At 43.4% G+C, this 22,564-nt stretch overlaps 1 protein-coding gene across 2 annotated transcripts in view; it reads right to left on the reverse strand.

The window, feature by feature from the left end:
- Positions 1-22,564, reverse strand: part of PDPN (podoplanin) — a 27,686-nt gene continuing 5,122 nt past the window's right edge. Inside the window, exons 2-6 of one of the 2 annotated variants that reach the window (XM_072975348.1) lie at positions 8,662-8,795; positions 6,830-6,959; positions 3,255-3,293; positions 2,569-2,692; positions 1-1,727 (exon numbers count right to left, since the gene is read on the reverse strand). In XM_072975348.1, the coding sequence (XP_072831449.1) occupies positions 2,577-2,692; positions 3,255-3,293; positions 6,830-6,959; positions 8,662-8,795 (419 nt within the window). In that variant the 3' untranslated portion in view covers positions 1-1,727; positions 2,569-2,576. The remainder of the gene's footprint in view (positions 1,728-2,568; positions 2,693-3,254; positions 3,294-6,829; positions 6,960-8,661; positions 8,796-22,564) is intronic. The other variant, XM_015238964.3, reaches the window with a different exon arrangement.

Below are 22,564 nucleotides of genomic sequence, written 5' to 3' on the forward strand. Positions count from 1 at the left end.
TACGCAATCATCTGTTTTATTTCCAAACACGTCTACACTGCATTGAGCATCAACACAGATGTGACGAGGAAACCCACAGTCCTGTCCCAGCAGGCCGTGGGTCCAGTGTATGACTTGGGGTTGACTATTCTTTTTCACAGTGAGAAAAAATAAGAGGGGATAGGAAAGATGAAGTGAACATTATCCCCAACTCCCGTTCAGGAATCTGAGTGAGGAAATGGAAGGATATTTAAGAGATTCAGAAAGCTCTTCCAAAGACCCTTCTCTCAATCAGCTGACGTTCAAATATGGAACCTGGGCGGGTGGACCAGCGGGGTACAACGACCCAGGCGCACACTGCTTAAAACAACAGCCACACGTTACTGCAAGAAATGGGAGGAACGGGCTGTGCTTTCCAACTGACAGTTCGCTTTTTCCTGGTTTACGCACCCATACACGTTTACAGGATATCAGAACATCACAACCATGACTGTGACGCAGGATCTGCTCAGCATAAAACTTTTTGTTCAGGGGAAAGAACTCAGTTGACCTACAGGGAGAAAAGTTCCGAGTTGGATGGTGCCGATACAGAGTGGTGCCAAGACATTATTTTCAATTGTGACACCACGAAGCTATGCAGTATGTCACAAAGACCAGGAATATCTTTCGTTTTCAAATCAAGTCTCTAAATCCAGCTGCTTTTTTAAAAATTAGTATTCGCTTATCTGTCCTCTGAGGCAGAAAGTCAATCTTAGAAAACGGGCAGATTCTAGCTCCCCGAAGCACACACGGAGATTCTTTCTGTTCGGGGACCACCGTGGTTCTTGGTCTCTGGACCACTTGAACCTCTGAGGCACTGCTGGGCCTCCGGCAGCCTCCCTGATATTCCGGGACTGAGATCTCCATATTCCAGAGCTGGAGGATTTGTGTCGTGTGGAAGAGAGGTCACCCCCTTAGCGCTGACTCCCCATCATCCACGGGAAGTGGAAGGGACAAATAGGAGCAAACCTTTGATTCGTCACGTCATTGCTGGAGAAGGCCATAGAGCCCGTCTACAGCCTGCCTGGTGGCCTTGTTGTGAGACCCAAAACACCTTCCCCAAGGCACAGCCTTCCTGTTTGTGATTTAAAACCGGTGCCTCTGAAACAATTTACTTGGACCAGTGAAAGGCAGCTGCGCGTTATATAGCACACAAGTTTACATTTTCTTCTTGATGATTCAGACCAAATCAGACTTGAAAAACAGACCAAATTCAACTGGAACGTGTACATCTCAACAGACCAGACACTGCGAAACGCCTATGACACTTACTGCTATAGCTCTACCCCCAAGGACTCCACTGGTATCAATATTTCCAAAGTCCTCTGCATGTTCACAATAACAGAGAATGGTCAGAACAAAGACGTGATTACAGGTTCTAAACATCGATTGCATTACACTGCCCATCTTAGTGACCAGTCAGTTTATGCAGTTTTGCTCCCTGTTCTATGCATTTTTGTCTTTTAAGTCGTCTTATACAAAATTTATATTAAAAAAAAATTTCAAGTTTCAAAAGACAAACGCTTAGAGGAGAGGAAGTCTTATGAAGACTCTTTTCTTCGGGGACTTCTGGCAAGAGGAGGGATCACCATGGATTGTGAGCATTTCCATGGGTCATCTTCTCCACGGGCTCAGGGACGGGGGGAGTCGGAAACTCTCATTTTAAAAAGCGTTGGCAGGAGGGCATGAGTCTTCAGCTCCTTTAGGGCCTGTGAAAACCAAGAGAAAGGTGACCGTCGCTTCTTTTACTGGCACTGTGACAAGTAATCCCGTGAGTCATTGTTCCTGTTGCCCTTTGTCTAAATCTTCCAGTTCTAGAACCTGGTGCTCTTCCCTCCCTGCTCCTCTCCTCCCTCAGGCCTGGTCCTCACACCCAGCGTCAGATTGCAAGGCATTTCCAGACACATCCATCTGCAGCTGTATTGCTAATCGTGTCCCTCAACCTCCCCTCCAACCCCGGCTGTAGAGTAGGTGTCCTTTCCCCGCCCAATCATATACCATCTCCCCAGTGGACATAAGAAAACATTTTCCTCTGGCTATGAATTTGAATGTTCTGAATTCTTAAGGAATTTTAGTAAAGAGAAAGAACTCTTCCCCCCTCAATAGTTGAGACTGGAAGGACGCTGCGGTGTATGGGTGTGTGGAGGGCAGGAGAGGAGGGAGGGATCCCATCACCAGTAGAATTCCTCGTCGGAATGGGGCCCTGGCTCTGCCACAGGTGCTCTTCTGGGAACCAGCTACCTGTGATGACTGGGAGCAGGGTGATTAGGGACCAAGTTAAAGCTTGGTTTGGGTTTTCTTTCAAGTCCACTTAGTTGGAAAATTAAGACAAGAGGTCAAATTTGGTCAGAGCTCAACCAAAGTCAACTAAAGTGGCATCTCTGGCTCTTTCTTGGAAATTTATAAGGCCCAAGTAGACACCTGTTCTTCTGGGGAAGCTTCAGATGTAGTGCTGATGGAGGCCAATGGCTTCTGAACATGACCTTCATTGGAGGTTTCTAGTAGTTCAAAGGTTGGAAATGACCGCCTTCATTTACCCATCACACGTGCCTAGTTACTTACGAGTACCTCCCCGACATTTTTCGCACAGCCACAATGATGATCCCACCAATGACTCCAATAGCTAGTAAGACCCCAACTACGATGCCAACCAGGGTCACTGTCTCCAAGCCATCTGAGTGAGAGGGAGAAAAAGCATGAACCCTGGATAAACAATACACTTGTGATAAACAATGCCACTGCCCACTACAGATAGCAAATAATGTTCTATGTTGCTTCTCCTATATCCAGTGGGAGTTGACTTAGAAGGGGAGAAATGTTGGGTTACCCTAATCCCATCTTACGAATGAAAACATTTCTGGGTCTCAGGATCTATCAAGCACACCGCTCCTACTGGGTGGCTTCACTGTTAATTACTGGGTAGCGTTTGCTACATACGGCTATTAAATTAGCCCCTATTTTCATTCTTAGGAACAATAAATTGTGCAATGACACCATTCTCCATAGCTGTCATCAAGTGACTAGCCTCATTTGCAGTTTGCTTATTTTCAAATACAGACAATTCCCTTTTCTCTCTCTTAAAAGAGGTTTGAAACCTGTTCTCAGGAGGTTTCGTACTCTGCTCCTGCCGACTCCAGCCCAGGAAAGAATGAAAGTCATCAAAGATTAAGTTCAAAGGAAACTTCTTTTTTTCTAACATTCCCATAAGAATATTTGGACACCAAAATCTAACCCACCTTTCTCAACTGTTGTTTGTTCCTTTCCATCTGTTTTCTCTATAAAGAGAGAGATGTAATGATATAGAATTATTAGGATTTAATAACTGTAATTTAACAATTGGCAAAAGATGAATTTACCCTAAGTGGAAGGTAGCAAAACACAAGAAATGAGGATAATTCTTAAGTAAATTGGATCAGGGGAGTTTTAAGCAAGCTCTGACGTGATCTTGCCTTCAAAACTATTATTATTGAATTAATGAGTGGTTTTTCACACCTACAGTTCTTTTGTGTATATTATTTTTCTATCACCCACTTTACAGAGCAGTGTGGAGGAAACTGACCCACAGAGATCTTAAAGAAACGGTCAAAAACTTCAGAGGTTAGAGTAACAAAAGAATCCGAAGCTGATTCTTGGTCCAATGTCAAGATCATGGAAAACTTACCCACTGGGATGAAAGGAACTTCACTTTGAGAGCAATACTCTAGTTTTGGAAGATGTAGTCAAGACTATGGTTTATCTCATGGCATCGATTTCCTTTTTCTTTAGAGGCAAAATCCAGATCTTCCAGGGCACATTAAGTTTTAGGAGAATACACCTTTTGTATTTGGGGCACTGCTATTGTAGGATTTCTATCTGCAGCTAAACCTAATCCAATAGTTACAATGTGAACATTCTCATTTATCTATCCTGTGGGTATAAGTTATTTATGAGTACTGTCCTGTAAGTAATAAAATTGTGAGTTTCCTTCAGATAATTTTACACCATTTCTACTACAAAATAAAGGTCTTGTTTTGTATCGTCTCTCCTATCAACTTCTTTGCATAGAGTCCTTAACTCGCCTGGGTGGTAGTTGTTTATCTAGTTTGCTGATGAAGAGAAAGTTCAGAGGCCTTGATTTAATGACACAAGGGAGAGAAATGACTCAGTCGGGCCCTTCCCTAGAAACTCAGTTCACAACCTGCAAATTTCTGCAAAAATACCGCAGATACCCAATAACTTTCCTAATCAAAGGTGACATCCATCAGCCAACCATCATCTACAAGATGCTTATTTTTTCTAATACTTTGGTTGGAAAGAGGCCACACACTTTGTGCCAAGGCCTTCTTCAAAAATGGAAGACATCATTTCAAGATGGCCCTAAATGTCACACCTGGCTGCCAACTACCGGTAGAGACAGGTCAAACATTTGTTAATCATGCCCCAACATGGTGGCTGCCCATAGTGTGCTCAAAACACACCATTAATGACACCATTTGTCAGGAAATACATTCCCAAAAATAAAGCTTGTGCAAGATTCAGTATTAAATTAAGAGTTTGTTATCTTGTACTCCCTAGCTCCCTCCCAGTTATGCCGACTGTTATCTCGCAGATGTGTCATACACATGAGCGTCATCAAACTTGGGTGTTTCATGGGAAAGACATCTGTTGCCCTAATAAAATTTCTTCTTAAAAAACCAAGTGCTTATAATGACATTTTAACTCACATGTGACGTATGAAGTGGGAATGGGCCATAAGTCACAGTTTTTGTGAAAGGGTGGGGCAGGGGACAGGCAAGAGAGTAACACGGGTATTTTCCAGGGAACTGAGAGCTTTTATTTTTAAGAAATAGGGACAGTATCCTGGTATGATACTAAAAAGAAAAAATACTCCATTTGAAATGCTCCATTTTCTGCAGCTAATTAGCTGTCAATTCCTATTATAAATAATCAATAGTTCTCCAAAATTTTGTAGTGCTTTCCAATAACTAATTATATTGATGATTCTTTCCTCACTTGGCCTTATCGGGTTCTCTCATATGTTTAAATCTTAACCATTTCTTTAGCATCTTGGAGTAACCCTTAGGCTTTATTTTCAAAGCACTTTATAAAACTTTTTACTATTATTATTGTGATAAAATACACATAACATAAAATTTAGTCTTCAAACTTTTGTAAGTGTACCATTCAGTGGAGTTTAGCACATTCACACCGTTGTGCAGCCATCACCACCATCCATCTCCAGAATTCTTTTTCATCTCAAAAACCTGACACTCTGTACCCGTTGAACAATGACTCCCCAGTCCCTCTTCCCCTGAGCCCTGGCAACAACCATTCTACTTTCTGTCCCTACGATTTTGACTACACTATGCACCTCATCTACGTGGAATCATACAGGATTTGTGTTTTGGTGACTGACTTAATCCATTTAGTGCTAGGTTCATCCATGTTGTAGCACATGTGAGAATCGTCTTCCTTTTTAAAGGCTGAATAATATTCCAACTGCAGGTATATATCACATTTTGTTTATCCAGTCATCTGTCCATGGACAGTTGGGTTGCTTCCCTGTTTTAGCTATTGTGTATAATGTTGCTCTGAACATGGGTGTACAAATACAAAGCATTTTTAAAGTCTTCAGACGTGCTATGGAGTTTTCAAAACCAGACTGGCAGTTGGGTCTGGAAATGTATATTAAACATAGAGTAACTGTCTAGGTGTTCAGATGAGCAAATGGTTTCAGGGACCACTGCTTTAGGGGAGGTCCTTACGTTTACTTTCATTTAAAGATGGGAACACCTGTCTGGATAAAATGATTATAGAAAATTGCTCAAGTTAGCAAGCACTCATTTCAGTTACTGGAGGAATAGTTCCTTTTGTCTCCCACCGCGATCTACTATAAAATTAGGCATAGTTTTAAAAAAATCCCAAACAACTGAATTTCTCTTAAGAAGGCTCTCTATCTCTTTCCCTTGCTAAGCTATAACAGCAATGATCTTTCTTCCTGCTCATTGGTGATGGTCTTAAACCTCATGATAATGACGTAGACTCAAAGTTGTCCTCCAAAGTTTCTCTCCAAGGTGTCCCATTCATACTGCTGCAGGCACCAACCGTGAATCACAAGTTCAACCCCAAATGCTGGTAAGGCTGGTTTACAACAAATTCTTACTATTTTCTTAAGTTGAAGTATAGTCAGTTTACAATGTTGTGTCAATTTCTGGTATATGGCATAATAGTTCAGTCATACATATAAACACATATATATTTGTTTTCACATTCTTTTTCATGACAGGTTAAATATCATTCTCTGTAGAAACTTGTTGTTTATCTAGTCTATATATAGTAGTTAGAATCTGCAAATCACGACTTCCCAATTTGTCCCTTCCACCCTCTTCCCCAACCCCATAACCATAAGTTTGTTTTCTATACCATTGATCCTTGCTTCATGTGTACAGACATAACTCAGTGTAAGATGGTAAATATTCGCACAGAGTCTATTAAGATTTACATGGGTTAGCTGAGTTTTACTGTCTTGGGTGTCAACACGAAGTCCTTAGTGTAGCATCGTATCATCTTAAGATCCGCAATATGACACCAGTAGCTCCTTAACTTGCCCTCGTTGGGCATTATCACTAGTTGTCATTCAAGGTAGAAAGCTGTGTTCAGCAACCCAACAAATACAAATTCTGAGCCTACCACATAAAGCTTGGTTCAAAATTAGTGCTTGCATTCCAGTATGTGCCCTATTGATTATTACATTTGTTCATGGAGTTTTCTTGGGAATGCACAGATTATGCAAAAGAAGTTCAACCCCTACTGGGGCAACTGGCTTTCTTACCCGAGGACCGACTAGTGGCTGCATTTGAGGTTGTGGTACCCCGGCTTTCTTCTTGGACGTGGACTGTGCTTTCTGCAGTTGGCAGATCCTCTCCGGGTCTGTCTGTTACACTCTTTGCTCTTGTTGTCACCTATTGGAGATGGAAATGAGGCAAAACAGAAACAAAACCTAATGCTTTAAAAGATATATGCTGGCTTATAATAGCAAAGGATTTAAGATGGTATAAATATATAAAATATACGATGACATAAATTTAAAGTGGAAACAAGAAAACAAACAAAAAGAAACAATAAGAATAGGGGCAGGAATAAAATCACGTCTACTCCAGAAATAAATGCCAAATGTTTAGCATGCTGACTTCCTAAGGTCTTAACTCTTCAGAAAATACTGGATCCCGAGGCATTAGTTCTTCCTCTCCCTTGAACTTGAATGGCACTTCTTCCCTGAACATGTATATGGCACTGCCCTCTCTCCCTCAATTAGAATAATAGCTAGCCTTCACTGAGGGCTTACTATACTCCAGGCCCTTTAAATACTTTCTCATTTACAGCACGAAAAACCCTACGAAGTAAATTCTATTATTAGCCCTATAGGATGAACAAGGCTTAGAAGGATCAGATAATATGCCCAAACTCACACAGCCAACAAACGACAGGACAAGACTTGGAAATGGTTCTGTTGACTCCAAAGTCCATGCCAATGTAGTATTCAACAAATATGCACTAGTGAGCACAGGCAACCAAACCAAAAATAGATCAACAGGGCTGCACCAAACTTTAAAACTTCATGCATCAAAGGACACAATCAACAAGGTGAAAAGGCAATATATGGAATGGGAGAAAATATTTGCAAACCATATAACTGATAAAAAGTATAAAGAACCCCAATGACTCAACATTAAAAAATTAAATAACATGATTTAAAAAATGCATAAAAGGGGGATTTCAAAATTGTAGAATAGACAAACAAGATTACACTGTATAGCACAGGGAAATATACACAAAATGTTATGATAAATCACAGAGAAAAAAATGTGACAATGAGTGTGTATATGTCCATGAATGACTGAAAAATTGTGCTGAACATGCTGAACACTGGAATTTGACACAACACTGTAAAATGATTATGAATCAATAAAATGTAAAAAAAAAAATGCATAAAAGGACTTGAATAGACATATCTCCAAATATGATACATAGTGGCCAACAAACACATGGAAGATGCTCAATATCACTAATCATCAGAGAAAAGCCAATCAAAACCACAATGAGATGATTGCCTCACCCGTTAGGATGGCTACTACCAAAAGAACAGAAAATAACATGTTGGTAAGGATGTGGAGAACTCGGAACCACTGTGCACTGTTGGTGGGATTGTGCAGTCGTTACAGAAAATAGGATGGAGGGTCCTCAGGAAAACTAAAACCAGAACTGACACATGATCCAGAAATTCCACCTCTGGATATATACCCAAAAGAGTTAAAAGCAAGGTCTGGAAGAGAAAGTTGCACATTCATGTTCATAGCACGTCCATGTTCATAGCCAAGAGTTGGAAGCAACTGACAGATATATGGATGAAGAAAGTGTGGTGCGTGCACACACACACATACACACCACACACAATAGAATATTATTCAATCTCAAAAGGAAAAAAATTACACATGCCACAACATGGATGGCACTTGGGGACATTATGCTGAAGCATAATGAATTCAGTAAAATAAATCAGTCACTAAACCCCCTTGCGTGTGATCACATACACATATATAACAAACACCCTCCTACACGATCACATACCTTTAGAGCAAGTTCCTCTCTTCCTGAAACACTTACCAGAGCTGTCAAGCCAGCCGACTTGTGGGGCTCTTCACTGGCACTTGGGGTCGTGGTGTAATCTTCCACACGCGGGATCACCTTGCCATCTGTCACACCTTGGGTTACATCATCTTCTGGCCGGACCGTGCTGGCTGAAAAGGAAAGACTGAGTCAGACCTTAAGGTGGAAATCATGTAAGCAGTCCTATTTGGCCAGCTACAATCAGATTTCCTTTCCCATTTCTTTTGGGTACTTTTTCCTTTTCTCTTGAGGGGTGGTCATCATTCTGGCTTCACACAGACCATACTCGTCGTCTCTATTGCAAATGAAGGGAAGATGAAATGCAAAAAGCTGAAGCAGCCAGCCCGTCCCTGGTATCCCACTGAGGCGAGCTGGCCAGCGAGACACGTATGTTGCCTTTTTAATAACGAACCTGGTTCTTCCCGGTGCCATTTCATACAATGAATTAATGCGTTAGGGTTAATAGGATACCATGTAGACCTAGAAAAATGCTAAATTAGAAGAATCTGGAAAGATTTCTAAAAATACTGATTTGCGGGCTCTATCCCAAACCTACAGAATCAGAATCCAAAGGCAGGGCTTCCATCTTATTAACATCAAGCTCGCTCTCCATGTAATTTTGAGAGTGCTGTCTGCTTGAATGATTGGGACCGCTGCCTCTGACCACAGACCTCACAGACTACATGGAGTTCAGCGTCATCTTTTACAGTGGGGGGGTTGTCGCCTACAGGGGAGGGTCAGTAATACACTTAAGGGTGCTGAGATAACCAACAGAACTCTGAGGGCACCCAGAGCCCCACTAACTCACGGCCGGCTGCTGATCCTGGCTTTTCTGCGTTAACACTGGATGAATGACCCTGTTGTGCCAATAAGAAAGGTTTCCAGAGGAGCAGGGGATGGGTGGGGTGGAATTGCAGGTTGGATTCCAGGACCAAAAGGAGAACAACAAGTGGCCTCTTCTTCACCCTCTACCGCAATGATCCGAACTAATCGCCACCGAGTAGAAGCACCATCTCAACTCAGCAAATAGCCCTTTTCACAAGTTAAAAACAACAACAACAAAAAAACCCCACTGACTCATTGGTCACGGGCTCCCTCCCCAGACTCAGAGTGGCTCTGGAAATTCCATGACTAAACACAGTTGCAAAATAAGTGGGCATACACAGCCCGAGAGCAAGAGGGGCGGGGTGCTTGGAGACTTCTGTGCATAATTAGAAGAGCAGATGTTCGGATCGAGATCGAGACAGTGCAGGAGGGTGCGATCCGGTCCTTGCCTTAAGATACCTTGTTTCTCCCAATACTCAGACAGCTCAGCCAAAGGCACAGCTAATAAATATTTGATCACAGCTTCTCTGCTGATGCATAGAGGAAGGAAACCTCTAGAGTAAATTCACTTGTTCCATGAGCCTTCTCTGCATGGAGAGTCCTAATCCAGTGCTGTGGAAGCATCCCAAGCGCACGCATTCATTTTTCATCTGGGGCAAGGGGGGAAGGCTCTCACTCCTTAGCAATAACTGAACACCTCAGTGCAGGCAAGCGACTTGCACCTCCCCTCCCGGCAGGTTGCTGGGATGGGGATGGGGTGGTGATCAACTTCCTCTAAGGGTTTATGACTCCGTGCTGTAGGCAAATGTTGAAGGTACTTACTGAGCTCAAGGGGGCATCTCCCTTTGCCAGGCAAGTAGTCTTCATTAAAAAAACAAAACAAAACAAAAAAACAGAAAAACTAAGCATCCTATTTTCTTTTCTGTCACTCCTGGTTTGAACTCAGTTAACAAACCATCCATGGCAAGAATGTTTTCTGGAGCTGTTCAGTAAAATCACTTACTATACGGCATCCTCTGACTTTACAAAGCAAAACAAAACCACCCTGGCTTTAAAAAAAAAAAAAATCAAGAACTGAATGAAGTTGATTTGAATTCTTTCATAGAAAGTTCAGTTCATTGAGAGCATAACTTGATAAAAGTCCCTCTTAGTCTTTCTTACTCTTGGTCCACAGAACCAAGTACTAAAATCACTCTGAATAGACAAAGGGCATTTTATGAATGACAATCATGATTAAGATGCACGCCTTTTGTCTCACTGCCCTGGCATTCTTTATGCTCCATGGGAAAGCTGATCTTTAACAAGAGATGCTCAATTGTTTTTCTCATTATTTCGGCCGAAAGCTTTCTTGGGTGAAGAGTTTCAGCTGCTGAGTTTCCAGCCAGCATCTGACATCCTTTCTCTTGAACGGTCAAATTCAAATCATGTACTGATGCCTTCTCTCTCCAATCCTCTTTTTCTTCCTAAGACACAGTGTGTGTGCAGGAACACACACAACTGTTTATATAAGTGCAGTGACAAATCTACCACAACAGGGTCAGTCCTGGAATTGTGTACCCTCGTGCTCTCGTAAACACCTTTTCCTGCCACACCCAGCCTCCCCCAGCCTGTGGGTCAGAACCAATGGAAGTTTCCAAATACGGCTGCCACCCATCCCATTTGCTTTGAATTGGTGTGTCTGTGATATTCTTTAAAAAGTCACTACCTCTAAGAAGATGATGCGATAAATCAATTTGACCTTAAGGTTCCTACGTTCAAGAACAAATAACTAAAGAGATGCTTATTGGGATCAAAGTGCTAATTATGAATCTTTTTTTATCTTTACATTAAAGCCCAGTATCTCTAAAGATGGGATTCTAGTACACGTGAACTTATGGGATGGCCTTTCTTTTAAAATATTTTAGAATTTGGAATGAACATTATTAAATCATGCTGTTAGTGGAACTGTATTGCAGTTGTCCCCAGTTCTTGATTAAAAGCCTTTGAGTCGGTGTTTTCAATCTTTTGGTTTCCTTTACGTTTCTCTGATTTGTGAGGCTGAGTGGTTCCATCTGTTTGCTGGTCAATAGCAGTGTCTTCTCTTGTGATCATTCTTCTCTCAGGGTGTTCATTTTTAAAGATAATTTTCAGTGTGCTGTACACCAGAAATTGACACAGCCTTGTCAACTGATTATACTTCAATAAAATAAATGAATAAGTCCAAAACACAAATCTCCTTAAAATTTTTTAAGGAGTCCTTTATGCTTTCAGAATACTTTCTTTGAAACAGGTGCTGCAGCTTTTTTTTTTAAATAATTGGCATTTGCATCTCCTTTGTAAGCGGCAAGTTCTGTCACTAATCAAACTTACTTAGCTTGTTTTGTCCCTCCGATGCCAGACTTACAAACGAACCCTTCTTAAAGATTATGTAAATATTCACTGATATTTTCCTTAAGGTTTTGTTTTTACACTTAATATTTCTATTTGTTTTTTTTCTTAAAGTATGATGTAAAATGGGAATATGATTTGATTTTCTCCCAAATATTAAGCTGTTGTATCAATAAATCCTCCTTTCCTCACTGCTTCAAAACTAGCTTTCCTTGAGACAAATGTTTTCTTTTAAATAACTGTGTCACAGCATTGGGAGAAACCTGTAGCACAAGGACCAACCTAAATGACCTGGGCACTGCTGTCTGCCCCCCGCACCCCCTACATCCCGCCCTCTGTCTGCAGACTTTCCAGAACTGATTCCTAACTCTGTACTCCCCTGGCCATCAGGTCCCTCTCCCTCCTCACATCAGCTGACCGCTGCTGAGTTAATTCTGTGCCCAGGATGCAGTTAGAAGAAAACAGAGGGTAAAGAGCAAGGAATGAGAATGGGCCACTCAAACAGAAGTGCCCTGAGGTCTTTCTGAGTGGTCGGTCCTGCTAATGTGGGAGGAGCCGCATTAGGACAACACCCTCCCTCCCACTTGCTCAGCAATGCAAGGTTTACACGGGGCATTCAGGCTGACTTTTTGTGCCACCAGGTGGGCTGTGCTGGCATTTCTGTCCTCGATCGTCAGATGAGGACAGAGAGGTTGACAAGACTCTCCTTGAGCAAACTTCAGCTAGGCTCTTCCGAGCCCTTCTCTCTACGAGGCCGTGGCCTTGGGCATCCTCGTCCATCGCAGCAGAGTCTGGTTTCAGCAAGAACCCTGCTGAGTCAGTTTAGAGACAGTCCCTCCACCCCTCCACACCCGATCAGGCTCCCCGTCTCCCACCTTTGATGCTAAGTTCCTGGTCTGCCTTTGGCAAGAACCCTCCCCACCCTCAATGTCTCCTTGTAATCTTCCATCCACGGACCCTCCCTCTGCTCCTTGGCTGTGACTCCTCTCGGAATTGAGCCCTGTCTCTCTCCCCGATGGCCACCGTCTTGAATAAAGTCTTCCAACTGTTGGAACAAGTGCCAGAATTACTTCCTTCAACAAAGTCAGAAGTTAAATGACTTGCCAAGTCGGCTTGGTCGGTGAGCGGAGGCGAAGCCAAGTGTTTTGTGTTGGTGTTTTCACCAACAGAGGCCTGAAGGCACCTGTATGCCTCCGGGGCAGCTGCGCTGCAGTGCCCCCCGCCCCCTGCATTCTGACATCCTTCCTCTTTGCCCCCGGCCCCATCCTCCTGTAAATAAGAATCCTGGTTGTCAGAGCAGCCGCTTCCTCGGGCTTCCTCTCACCTCCTCTTATGAAATCCCGTCTTTTGGAAGCCCCCACTCTAATTATTTCGTGGCAACAATCTTGATGTCCTCAAATGAGCCCCCTTCTAGGACTAAGCTTCCGGAAGTGGCAGCTTATAAGGAAGGTGCGATCAGCCTTACGAAGGCTGCACCTTTCTGAGCAGAGGCCCTCCTGGCTCTACAAATTAAGGCAGCAGCAATGATGGAGACTGGGCCTTCCCAAGGTTCACCTCTACCTTCCTGAATATTTATTGCACACCTACTATGTGCTGGGCCCCATTCTGGGCACTGGAGACAGAGGGGCAAACCAGGCGAGGTCTCCACTCTTGTGGGTTTGGATACTGTTGGGGTGAAGTGCGGGGCTTGCAACAAGCAAAAAAAACAAGGAAAATGTCAAGACAGTGCTTCTGCACCCGCTTCAGATAGCTGCTCAAAGGGCACTTTCTCGGGAGGCCTTCCTGACCACCCATTGAAATCCGTGCCCCCCGCCCCAACTCACAAGCTACAGTGTATTCACTAACTGGCTGCCCACTAGAACATACGGTCAGTAAAGTTTGCTTCATCTCCATGTTCCCATGGTCTATTATACTGGGATGGAGGAGGCACTCAGTAAGTGTTTGCTGAATGACTGAGTGAACTCCAGGTAGGTGAAGAGTTGGTCTAACTAACCCTGAAGCCCAGAATGAGCTTAGGGCACCACACACTTGAGAAACAGGGTGATCAGTGTAGCTGGATGGTGACACATGAGACTGGGGAAGTGTGGAGGGCCAGTCTGGTGGAACTCTGTAAGGAAGGGGCTTTGATTTTAACTGGAATGTGAAGGAGGCCAGGAGCCAGTCTGAGTGGGGAAGAGACATATCCCAGCAGCCACTCTGAGTGCCGTGGAATAGGATGTGGGTATCAGGATGGTGCTGAGCTCAGACCGATCACTTGGACTGCCGTCCATGCAGACGTGGGTGGTGCCTGCAGCAGGACAGTGCAGGAGGCAGGGAACGAACAGGACAGGTGATGGCTGGAAAGCATCCAAAGTCATTACCCCGACCATCAGAAATAAACATGAAACCTCAGAGGTGAGACCTCTTTTACCACCTGACACAACTCTGTGGATAACAACATCCAGGGTAGGAATGGATGTCCTGAGTAAGGTAGGATGCTCCCATGTGGTGCTGAGTCCTTTACTGGATCTCACCTGGTTTCATCAGGACAGCCACAGAGGTCTCCTACATAAGTTTAGGTAAAGAGCCTCTGCCCCGTTTCCATCTCCACACGAGGGAGAAGTTCCCCGTGGTCCTCTTTCGGCTAACCTAAAGCTTCAGAATCGAACAGCTAGAGATGAAAGTGGAAAAGCTGATTTTAAAAATAAAGAAGTCCCAAGCTGAGTTACCCTCAGGCTTTCAAAGAAAACCAGTGGTGTTAGCCAACAGATTAAGGCATCTTTCATGTTGTCTGGTTTTTCTAGCATCTTGAGCTGCTCCAGCATCTGAATGTACACATAAGCCTTTGAAGATGGGTGACTACCTGGCCTTGGAATGATTTTTGAGACCATCAAGAAGAAGAATACTCTTTCTTTCCTTCCAACATCCTCGGAAGTTCTGGGTTTCCCCTGTAGGAGAAACTGCAGGATAACTAACAAACAAATAATCCCAGTTACATTTGGGAGGAATTTTTAGAGGGAGGTCAAAACATCTATCTGGAAAACACAAACACCAATGCCTGCTTCTGCCCCTTTGCCCAGACACAGCCTTTTATATATTATTTTTCTATCATGTCTCAAGACTGTGCTCAGAAGCCTGAAAATAAACACACCCCGAACTGCAGAGAGTTGCCAACTTCCAACACTTTCCAGCGTTTGCAGACCACCCACTGTGATCACTGAGATACTCAGATCTTTGTACATCCTTCATCTCCATTCAAAGCATCCCAAATTCAGCTGTTTGATGGCGCTCCCTTAGTTATCAGGAAGTGGGTTTCTGCAACTGGAAGAAAGGTGTCAGGACTTTGCTTTTATTTACCACATCTTTTGTGTGGCCCCTCTCATCCCAAAGGCTGGTCCACATCCTGACCTCGTACAGAAGCTCTTCTTTGGAATATTGAAAGACATTTGCTGACCCAGAGCTGTGTGCCTAACCCACAACTGCTGGCAGACCCTGGGTTGTGGTCAGTACAATCACTGATGTGGCCAATGGGCTTCCCACCCACCTCCATTCCTTCCATAGATCCTGGTAAATTTTTATTGGATCAAAGTTTGGCCATGGAAAAATCTAGGCAACTGCTGGAAGGCTTGGCCCTGCCACTCAGTGTCCCACAGGGACTCACACGCTCCTAATTTTCCTCCAGGCAGCATAGTGCTGCCTACAGCCCACACTGTCCCACGTTCCCTGTGCCGGACACCATGGTTCAGAATTTAACAGATGTTTGTTGAGTGACTGAAAGAGTACACTTACAGCCAAGTAGGAGATTTCCTTTGAGTTATCTTTATATTATACATATATAATATATATCTCCTTTATTGTAATATTCCTGCCACTGTCCACTGTGCTTCACCCAAGAATTGTTAAATGCCTTCCCCTGATGAAAGAGACAGCATGGCTGAGGCAGAACTCTTCATCTGTGAGGATGCCCTTGGCTGCTCTGCCCATTATTTTTAATGAGCACCAGCCTGTCCGCTCACTGTGTCAGGTCCTGTTGGCCCCTGCAGGCCGAGGCTGAGACTCAACTGCCTGGTTTTGGCACTGGGGACGTGTGCCTCTCCCACAAAATTCAAGGGATACGTGTCAAGGCTGCGGAGAGCACACAAGTGTCACTGATTCGTCAAGAGAAATCAGAAGAGATGCTACCCATTAATATTCGAAGCAGCAAGCATCCCCTGACTTCAGAGAGGGGGTGGTTATGTTCAGTGCCTCCAAGGACGCCTTCCAGGGGAGCAGCTTTCTTCGGGCTCTGGGTGGAGTGGCTCCTCGGGGTCACCTCCCAAAGTCGAGGGCAGTGTTGTGAAAGTCTCTGCAGCTGAACATGGCAATAAAGAAAGGAGAGGGGCCAGTGACGGCTGTGGACTCCTGTTTCATTTTAGCAGCAAGGACTCATACGAAGTCACTGGCACTCACACCAAGTCCTGCACTGGAAGTTTCAGGACACGTGGTCCACAACATAACAGGGAAGAACAAATCTGACTCCATACTGGATCTGTTTCTTTTACTTAAGCTTTTGTATTCTGTTACTTTTGCTACAAGTTAATCACTAAAGGGATGTTACTTATAAGCTTGAATTATAGGTAATGGCCCCTCTCTGGGAACCCTGCCTCCCATGTAATCAGCATTAAGCTAAAATACCTTTGTTTAGCTCATAGGAAACCTCCAGACCATGCCCACTTGTGAATGGCTGCAGGAAGGAAGAAATTAACACATCCCCTCTGGAGTCTGACTAGAACCAGAACTTGACCCCCTCCCCTTTTAGTATGAAAGAAGCCTGAATTCTAACTCAGAGAAGATGGTTCTTTGGGACACTAGTCCACCATCTCCTCAGTCTACTGGCTTTCTGAATAACGTTGCTGTTCCTTTCGCCAACAACTTGTCTCTCGACTTATTCGCCTGTTGTGCGATGAGTAGTACAAGTTTGGACGCAGTAACAATAAGATGGGTCTCCCAACTACACCCATTCTCTCTTCTTTGCTGGGGGAAAAGGAATTGAGACCTACTGCGTACACTTCATGAATCTTTGCAGTTAATCTCCGTGACCATCCATGAGATAGGTATTTTAATAATGGTGACCATTTACAGAATTTATAGGAGAATGTGCGAAACAAGGTGCTGAGCACCGTCTTTTTTTTAATTGAAGCATAGTCAGTTTACAATGTTGTGTTAATTTCTGGTGTACAGCATAGTGATTCAGTTATACATGTATATTCCCTTTCATATTTTTTTCATTATAGGTTATTAAAAGATCTCAAATATAATTCCCTGTGCTATACAGTAGGACCTTGTTGTTTATCTATTTTATATATAGTAATATCTGCAAATCCCAAACTCCCAATTTACCCTTACCCCTCCATCCTCTCCTTTCCCCACTGGTAACCGTAAGTTTCTTTTCTATGTCTGTGAGTCTGTTGCTGTTTTGTAAATAAGTTCATTTGTGTCTTTTTTCTTTCTTTCTTTCTTCTTCTTCTTCTTCTTTTTTTTTTTTTTAGATTCCACATATAAGTAATAGCATATGGTATTTTTCTCATTCTGGCTTATTTCACTTAGTATGATGATATCCAGGTCCATCTCTGTTACTACAAATAGCATGATTTTATTTGTTTTTATGGCTGAGTAGTATTCCATCCACAAGTTCTTCATACAGTCATTAGGTCGCTTCTATGTCTTGGCTATTGCAAATAGCAATATTTGCAATATTCTTTTGATCTTTACAAAAACCTTGCAAACTAACATTTCCCTCCTTTTGTAAGGAGGAAACAGTCCTTCTTTTGTAAATGAGGGTGGTGGGTCTGAAAGTAATCTCCCAGGTGGGCGGCAAGAGGTGATGCGGAGATTACACATCAGGATCTGTCAGACTCAAAAGACAAAAACAAAAGCAAAAAAACCCCAGCTCTAACCACTGTGACATGCAGACTTCAAGAGTATTGGTCACTTTTCTGCAGCTTATTTTCCTCCCCATTCACCTCCATCACTGCCCATCCAAACCCTACCTACTTTTCATGGCCCAGGTAAACACCTCTTTCTTCAGAGCCCACAGCACGGTGCCAGGTGAAAATTACCTCCTCTAAACTAGTGCCAACCTGGATAACTGCATTCACGACTTTCTCCCTGCCAGTATTTAAACACTCCATTCTGCTGGAAGCCTATGGGCCAGCCACTAGCCTAGTCTCTGATAGCTGAATGAATAAATGAATGAATGGATGAATGGATAGATGGATGGATAGATGAACATTTCCACTTTTCAGGCTCAGGAGAACTGATCAACTTACCCGCTCACCCCAACCACAAACAGGGCTCAGGCCCCCTCATGTGTTAAAACTAGAGTGCTGGTTACAGCCTCAATCAAGATTACTCAACCTGGGGGGAGGTTTTTCTCCTGACCAACAGCAGAACGCCCTCAGTGAAAGAGGAAATGAGCTCAGTTTTGTAGACTGGAATCAGTCTCTGTAATAACTTTTCTGGAACCTAGCTGGGGCTGGAGTCCTGCACGAAAGGCAGCCTCCTAGGGAGGACTGCTCCGTACGTAAATAACCAAATGAGTAAAGCCGGCTTTAGAAGGGCTGGCCTGAAACACAGCATCTTAACGGGGTGTTGCGGTGTTCGGGAAACACTCACCATCTCTTCGGAAATGGAGCTTCTGGTTCACGCAGACCCTGATTTTGCAAGAGTGAAAAGAGAAGCCCCTTTGCTGACCTCATCATCTACCCATGCAGCTTGCAGGCAGCCCAGCTGTGAGCCCAGGAGGATGAGACCCAGCAGGAATGTCCAGAATGTGGCTGTGTTTCCACACGCCGCCCTTGGCCTTGAGCCTAAGCTTGGATTAGGGGTTTGAAGTGTCCTTCGGTAAATTTTCTTTACATAATGTTCTGAGCTGAGGGATCTCCTCTGATCCTCCTTGCCATCTTTTCCCTCTTGTTCCAGTGAATGGAGAATTCAGGCAGCACACTGTCTCTGGGGCTTATTTCTTTTATTTATTTATTTTTTTGGTGGGGGTTGGGGAGGCGGGTTGGTAGGTTTGTTGATTTACTTATTTTTCTTAATGGAGGTGCTGGGGATTGAACCCAGGACCTCGTGCATGCTAAGCAGGCGCTCTACCACTGAGCTATACCTTCCTGGCTTCCAGGGCTTATTTCTGATGCCACTTTAGTTATCTCCCGAGGAACCCAACAGAGATGTCAGATTGAACGTCTTACTGTTACCTTAAACTCACGGTATCTGTAACAGAGTGTGTTAATTCTCACTCCTTCTCATCAAATTGGTTCCTCTTTCTCACCCCTTCAATTTGATTTCTATCACCTGCCTTCTTGTCATTCCTGCCAAAAGGCTTGGGTCACTGAGTCTCTTCCCTCTTCCTCCTGCCAAATGTTGACTATGTACCAACTATTGTTCTTTTCAGTGCTCATTAAGACACAGTCCTAATTTCTTCTCTAAGGAGCAAAGGATACACACAAAGAATTAAAATACGGCAGTAAGAACAGCCAAAGTGGAAGTGAGAGGCTATAGCTCAGTGGTAGAGCGCATGCTTAGCATGCACAAGGTCCTGGGTGCAATCCCTAGCACTGCCGTTACAAATTGATAAATAAATAAACCTAACTACCTTCTTCTCTCCAAAAAAAAAAAAAGAATAGCCAAAGCAATCTTGAAAAAGAACACAGAGGAGGATTCACACTTCCCAATTTCAAAACTTACTACAAAGCTACAGTAATCAAGACCGTGTGGTACTGGCATAAGGACAGCCGTGTAGATCAGTGGACTAGAATTGAGAGTCCAGAAAGAAGCCTACACATAATCGGCAACTGATTTTGACAAAGATGCCAAGATAATTCAGTGGGAAAAAGTCATCTTTTCAACAAAATGGTGCTGAGACAACTGGATATCTGCACGCAAAAGGATGGAATTGGACCTCTATTTCATACCATATATAAAAATTCATTTCAAATGAATCAAAGACCTAGATGTAAGAGCTAAAACTATATAAGAGTTGGAAGAAAACATCAGAGTAAATCTTTGTGACCTTGGATTAGGCAAAGGCTTCCTAGACATGGCACCAGGAGTACAGGCAACAAAAGAAAAAATAGGAAGGAAAAAAAAAAAGAAAAAAGATAAACTGACCTCATCAAAGTTTACAAAATCTGTGCTTCAGTGGACAGGATCAAGAGATTGAGAAGTCAACCCACAGAATGGGAGGAACATCTGCAATTTATATGTCTCATAAAGGTCTCATACCCAGAATACAAAAAAGAATGTATCAAAAAAGAGACAACCCAATTAAAAAAAAAAAAAAAAGACAACCCATTTTTAAAATGAGAAAAATATATGAATAGACATTTCTCCAAAGAAGATACATACATGGCCTAAAAGCACATGTAAAGATGTGCAACATCGTTAGGGGAATGCAAACCAAAACTATAATGAGATACACCACTTCGAACCCATTAGGATGATTACTATTTAAAAACAAAAAACCCAACCAAACAGAAAATAACAAGTGTTGGCAAGGACGTGGGGAAATTCTTGGAACTCTTGGTGTAGCCACTTTGGAAAACAGTTCGGTAGTTCCTCAAAAAGTTAAACATAGAGTTACCACACAACCCAACAATTCTACTCCTAGGTATATACTTGGGGGAAATGAAAGCGTATGTCCACATGAAGACTTGTACGTGGATATTTATAGAACCATTACTGTAACAGCCCCAGAGCGGAAACAACTTAAATGTCCATCAACAGGTGAACGGATGAACAGAATGTGGTATATAGCCTTACTGTGGAATATTATTCAGCCATAAAAAGGGATGGAATTCGGACTCATGCTACAGCATGGATGAACCTTGAAAACATCATGCAGTGAAAGAAGCCAGACACACAAGACCACATACTGTATGATTACATTTATATGATACCTAAAAGGCAAACCTGTAAAGACAGAAAGCAGATTAATGGTTGCTAGGAGGGTGGGGGAGGGGGAAATGGGAGCAACTACTAGTGATTTGGGGCTTTAGAGGAGGGGATGACAAAAATGTTCTGAAATTGACAGTGTTGGGGGAGGGGATAGCTCACGTGGTAGAGCGCATGCTTAGCAGGCACGAGGTCCTGGGTTCCATCCCCAGTACCTCCTCCAAACATACATACATAAACAAACAAACAAACAAACAAACAAACAAACAAATAAAATTGACAGTGGTGATGGTTGTACAACTCTGAATATACTAAAAACCACTGGATTGTTTTAAAGGGTTAATTTTATATGAGAATTACATATCAGTAAAAAATTTAATACAGTGATGAGTGTTGTAAGAGGTGAATAACAGGAAATCAGGAAGTGAGGAAAGAATAATGAGGAATCTGGAAATACTGAGCTGCAAGTCTTACTGGCTCTTCTTCCCAAAAATCTGATCTCACTCAGCCCTTGTTGTCACCACACTTAGTCCCTTTACCTCCTGACTCTCCCTCTCCCCCGAGACTGGTCCCGTGAACTAGACTCAGTCCCATATGGTGCCCTTGTCATCAAGTTTTCTCCTGACAACCACTGTTCATCCCACCCCGCTTCCATATGCCTACTGCCTACAGAAGAAGGTCTACCTCTCGCATGGACAAGTACTCCTTCCCCCAATTTCCTGCCACTCCCTAACTCAACGCCCCCGGCTCCAGCCAGCCCTCATGGCTTTTCCTAGCCCTGGGTGCCCACCCCTCTTCCCACACAAACTCCCAAGGGCTCTTGTTTCTGTGCATTTGCTGAAGCAGTCTCTTCCACCTGTATTGCCCTTCCCTGCCACCTTGTCCAACCAACCCTGCCATTTTTCACAGCCAAGATCAAGTCCCATCTTCCCCACCAGACTTCTTCCAGCTCCCGAAGGCCACAAGAACCTCATCTCCAAACCAGCAGCAGACGATGGTGTGTGCAACCCTGATCTATCATTTCACGCTGCCTTGTTTGTTCTTGTGTGTGTGCACCACGCACACACCTGCCTTCCCTCTCTGTGTGAGCTGCTGCGGTCCCCTGTATGATTCCTTTCTCACTCTTAAAGCTCTTAATAACATGTGTGCTCTATAAACGCTCAAGGGGGCAGGGATCATGCCCTTTAAGTCGATACCCCGACCCCAGTCCAGCTCTTCAATCTGAATTGTGTGTCTAACAGATAACAAGTGGTGTTGCTGCTGTAAAAGTTACTTGAAGAAGTCGACCAGCTGACTTTGCTGGGTGTCCCTTGGTGGCCTCAACCCTGAGCATAGCTGGCTGTTGTGCTGAATATTTAGGGGGCATAGGCTCTGGGGTTGGGCTGCCTGGATTCAAGTCTCACCATTACTATTTACTAGCTGTGTGTCTGTGTGTAAGTTACTGAACCTCTCTGAGCCTCTTTACCCAACTATAAAAGACACATAGCTCCTACTTGTAGGTCTGTTATGTGGATTAAGTAAAACGGGGCTTGGAAAGTGCTTGACACTAGGTGCTTGGGAACGTTACTTGTTACTACATAGTTACTGCTATTAACACCTCCCAGCCAGAATCTAGCTCCCTTAGTTTTGCAGATTCAGAAATGTCATCTTATTATAGGATGATCTCAGACGAAACTTTCACACTAGCCAAACTCCCAAGAGGCCAGGAAATCAAACAGCTTATTTAAAAGGGAAAGAGCGTTCCAGTGCTCTCTATGCATATTTGCTATTCGAGGCATGCCCTTCTCAAGAGTGA

Source organism: Vicugna pacos, chromosome 13, assembly GCF_048564905.1.
Source record: "Vicugna pacos chromosome 13, VicPac4, whole genome shotgun sequence".
In the NCBI taxonomy this organism is placed as follows: Eukaryota; Metazoa; Chordata; class Mammalia; order Artiodactyla; family Camelidae; genus Vicugna; species Vicugna pacos.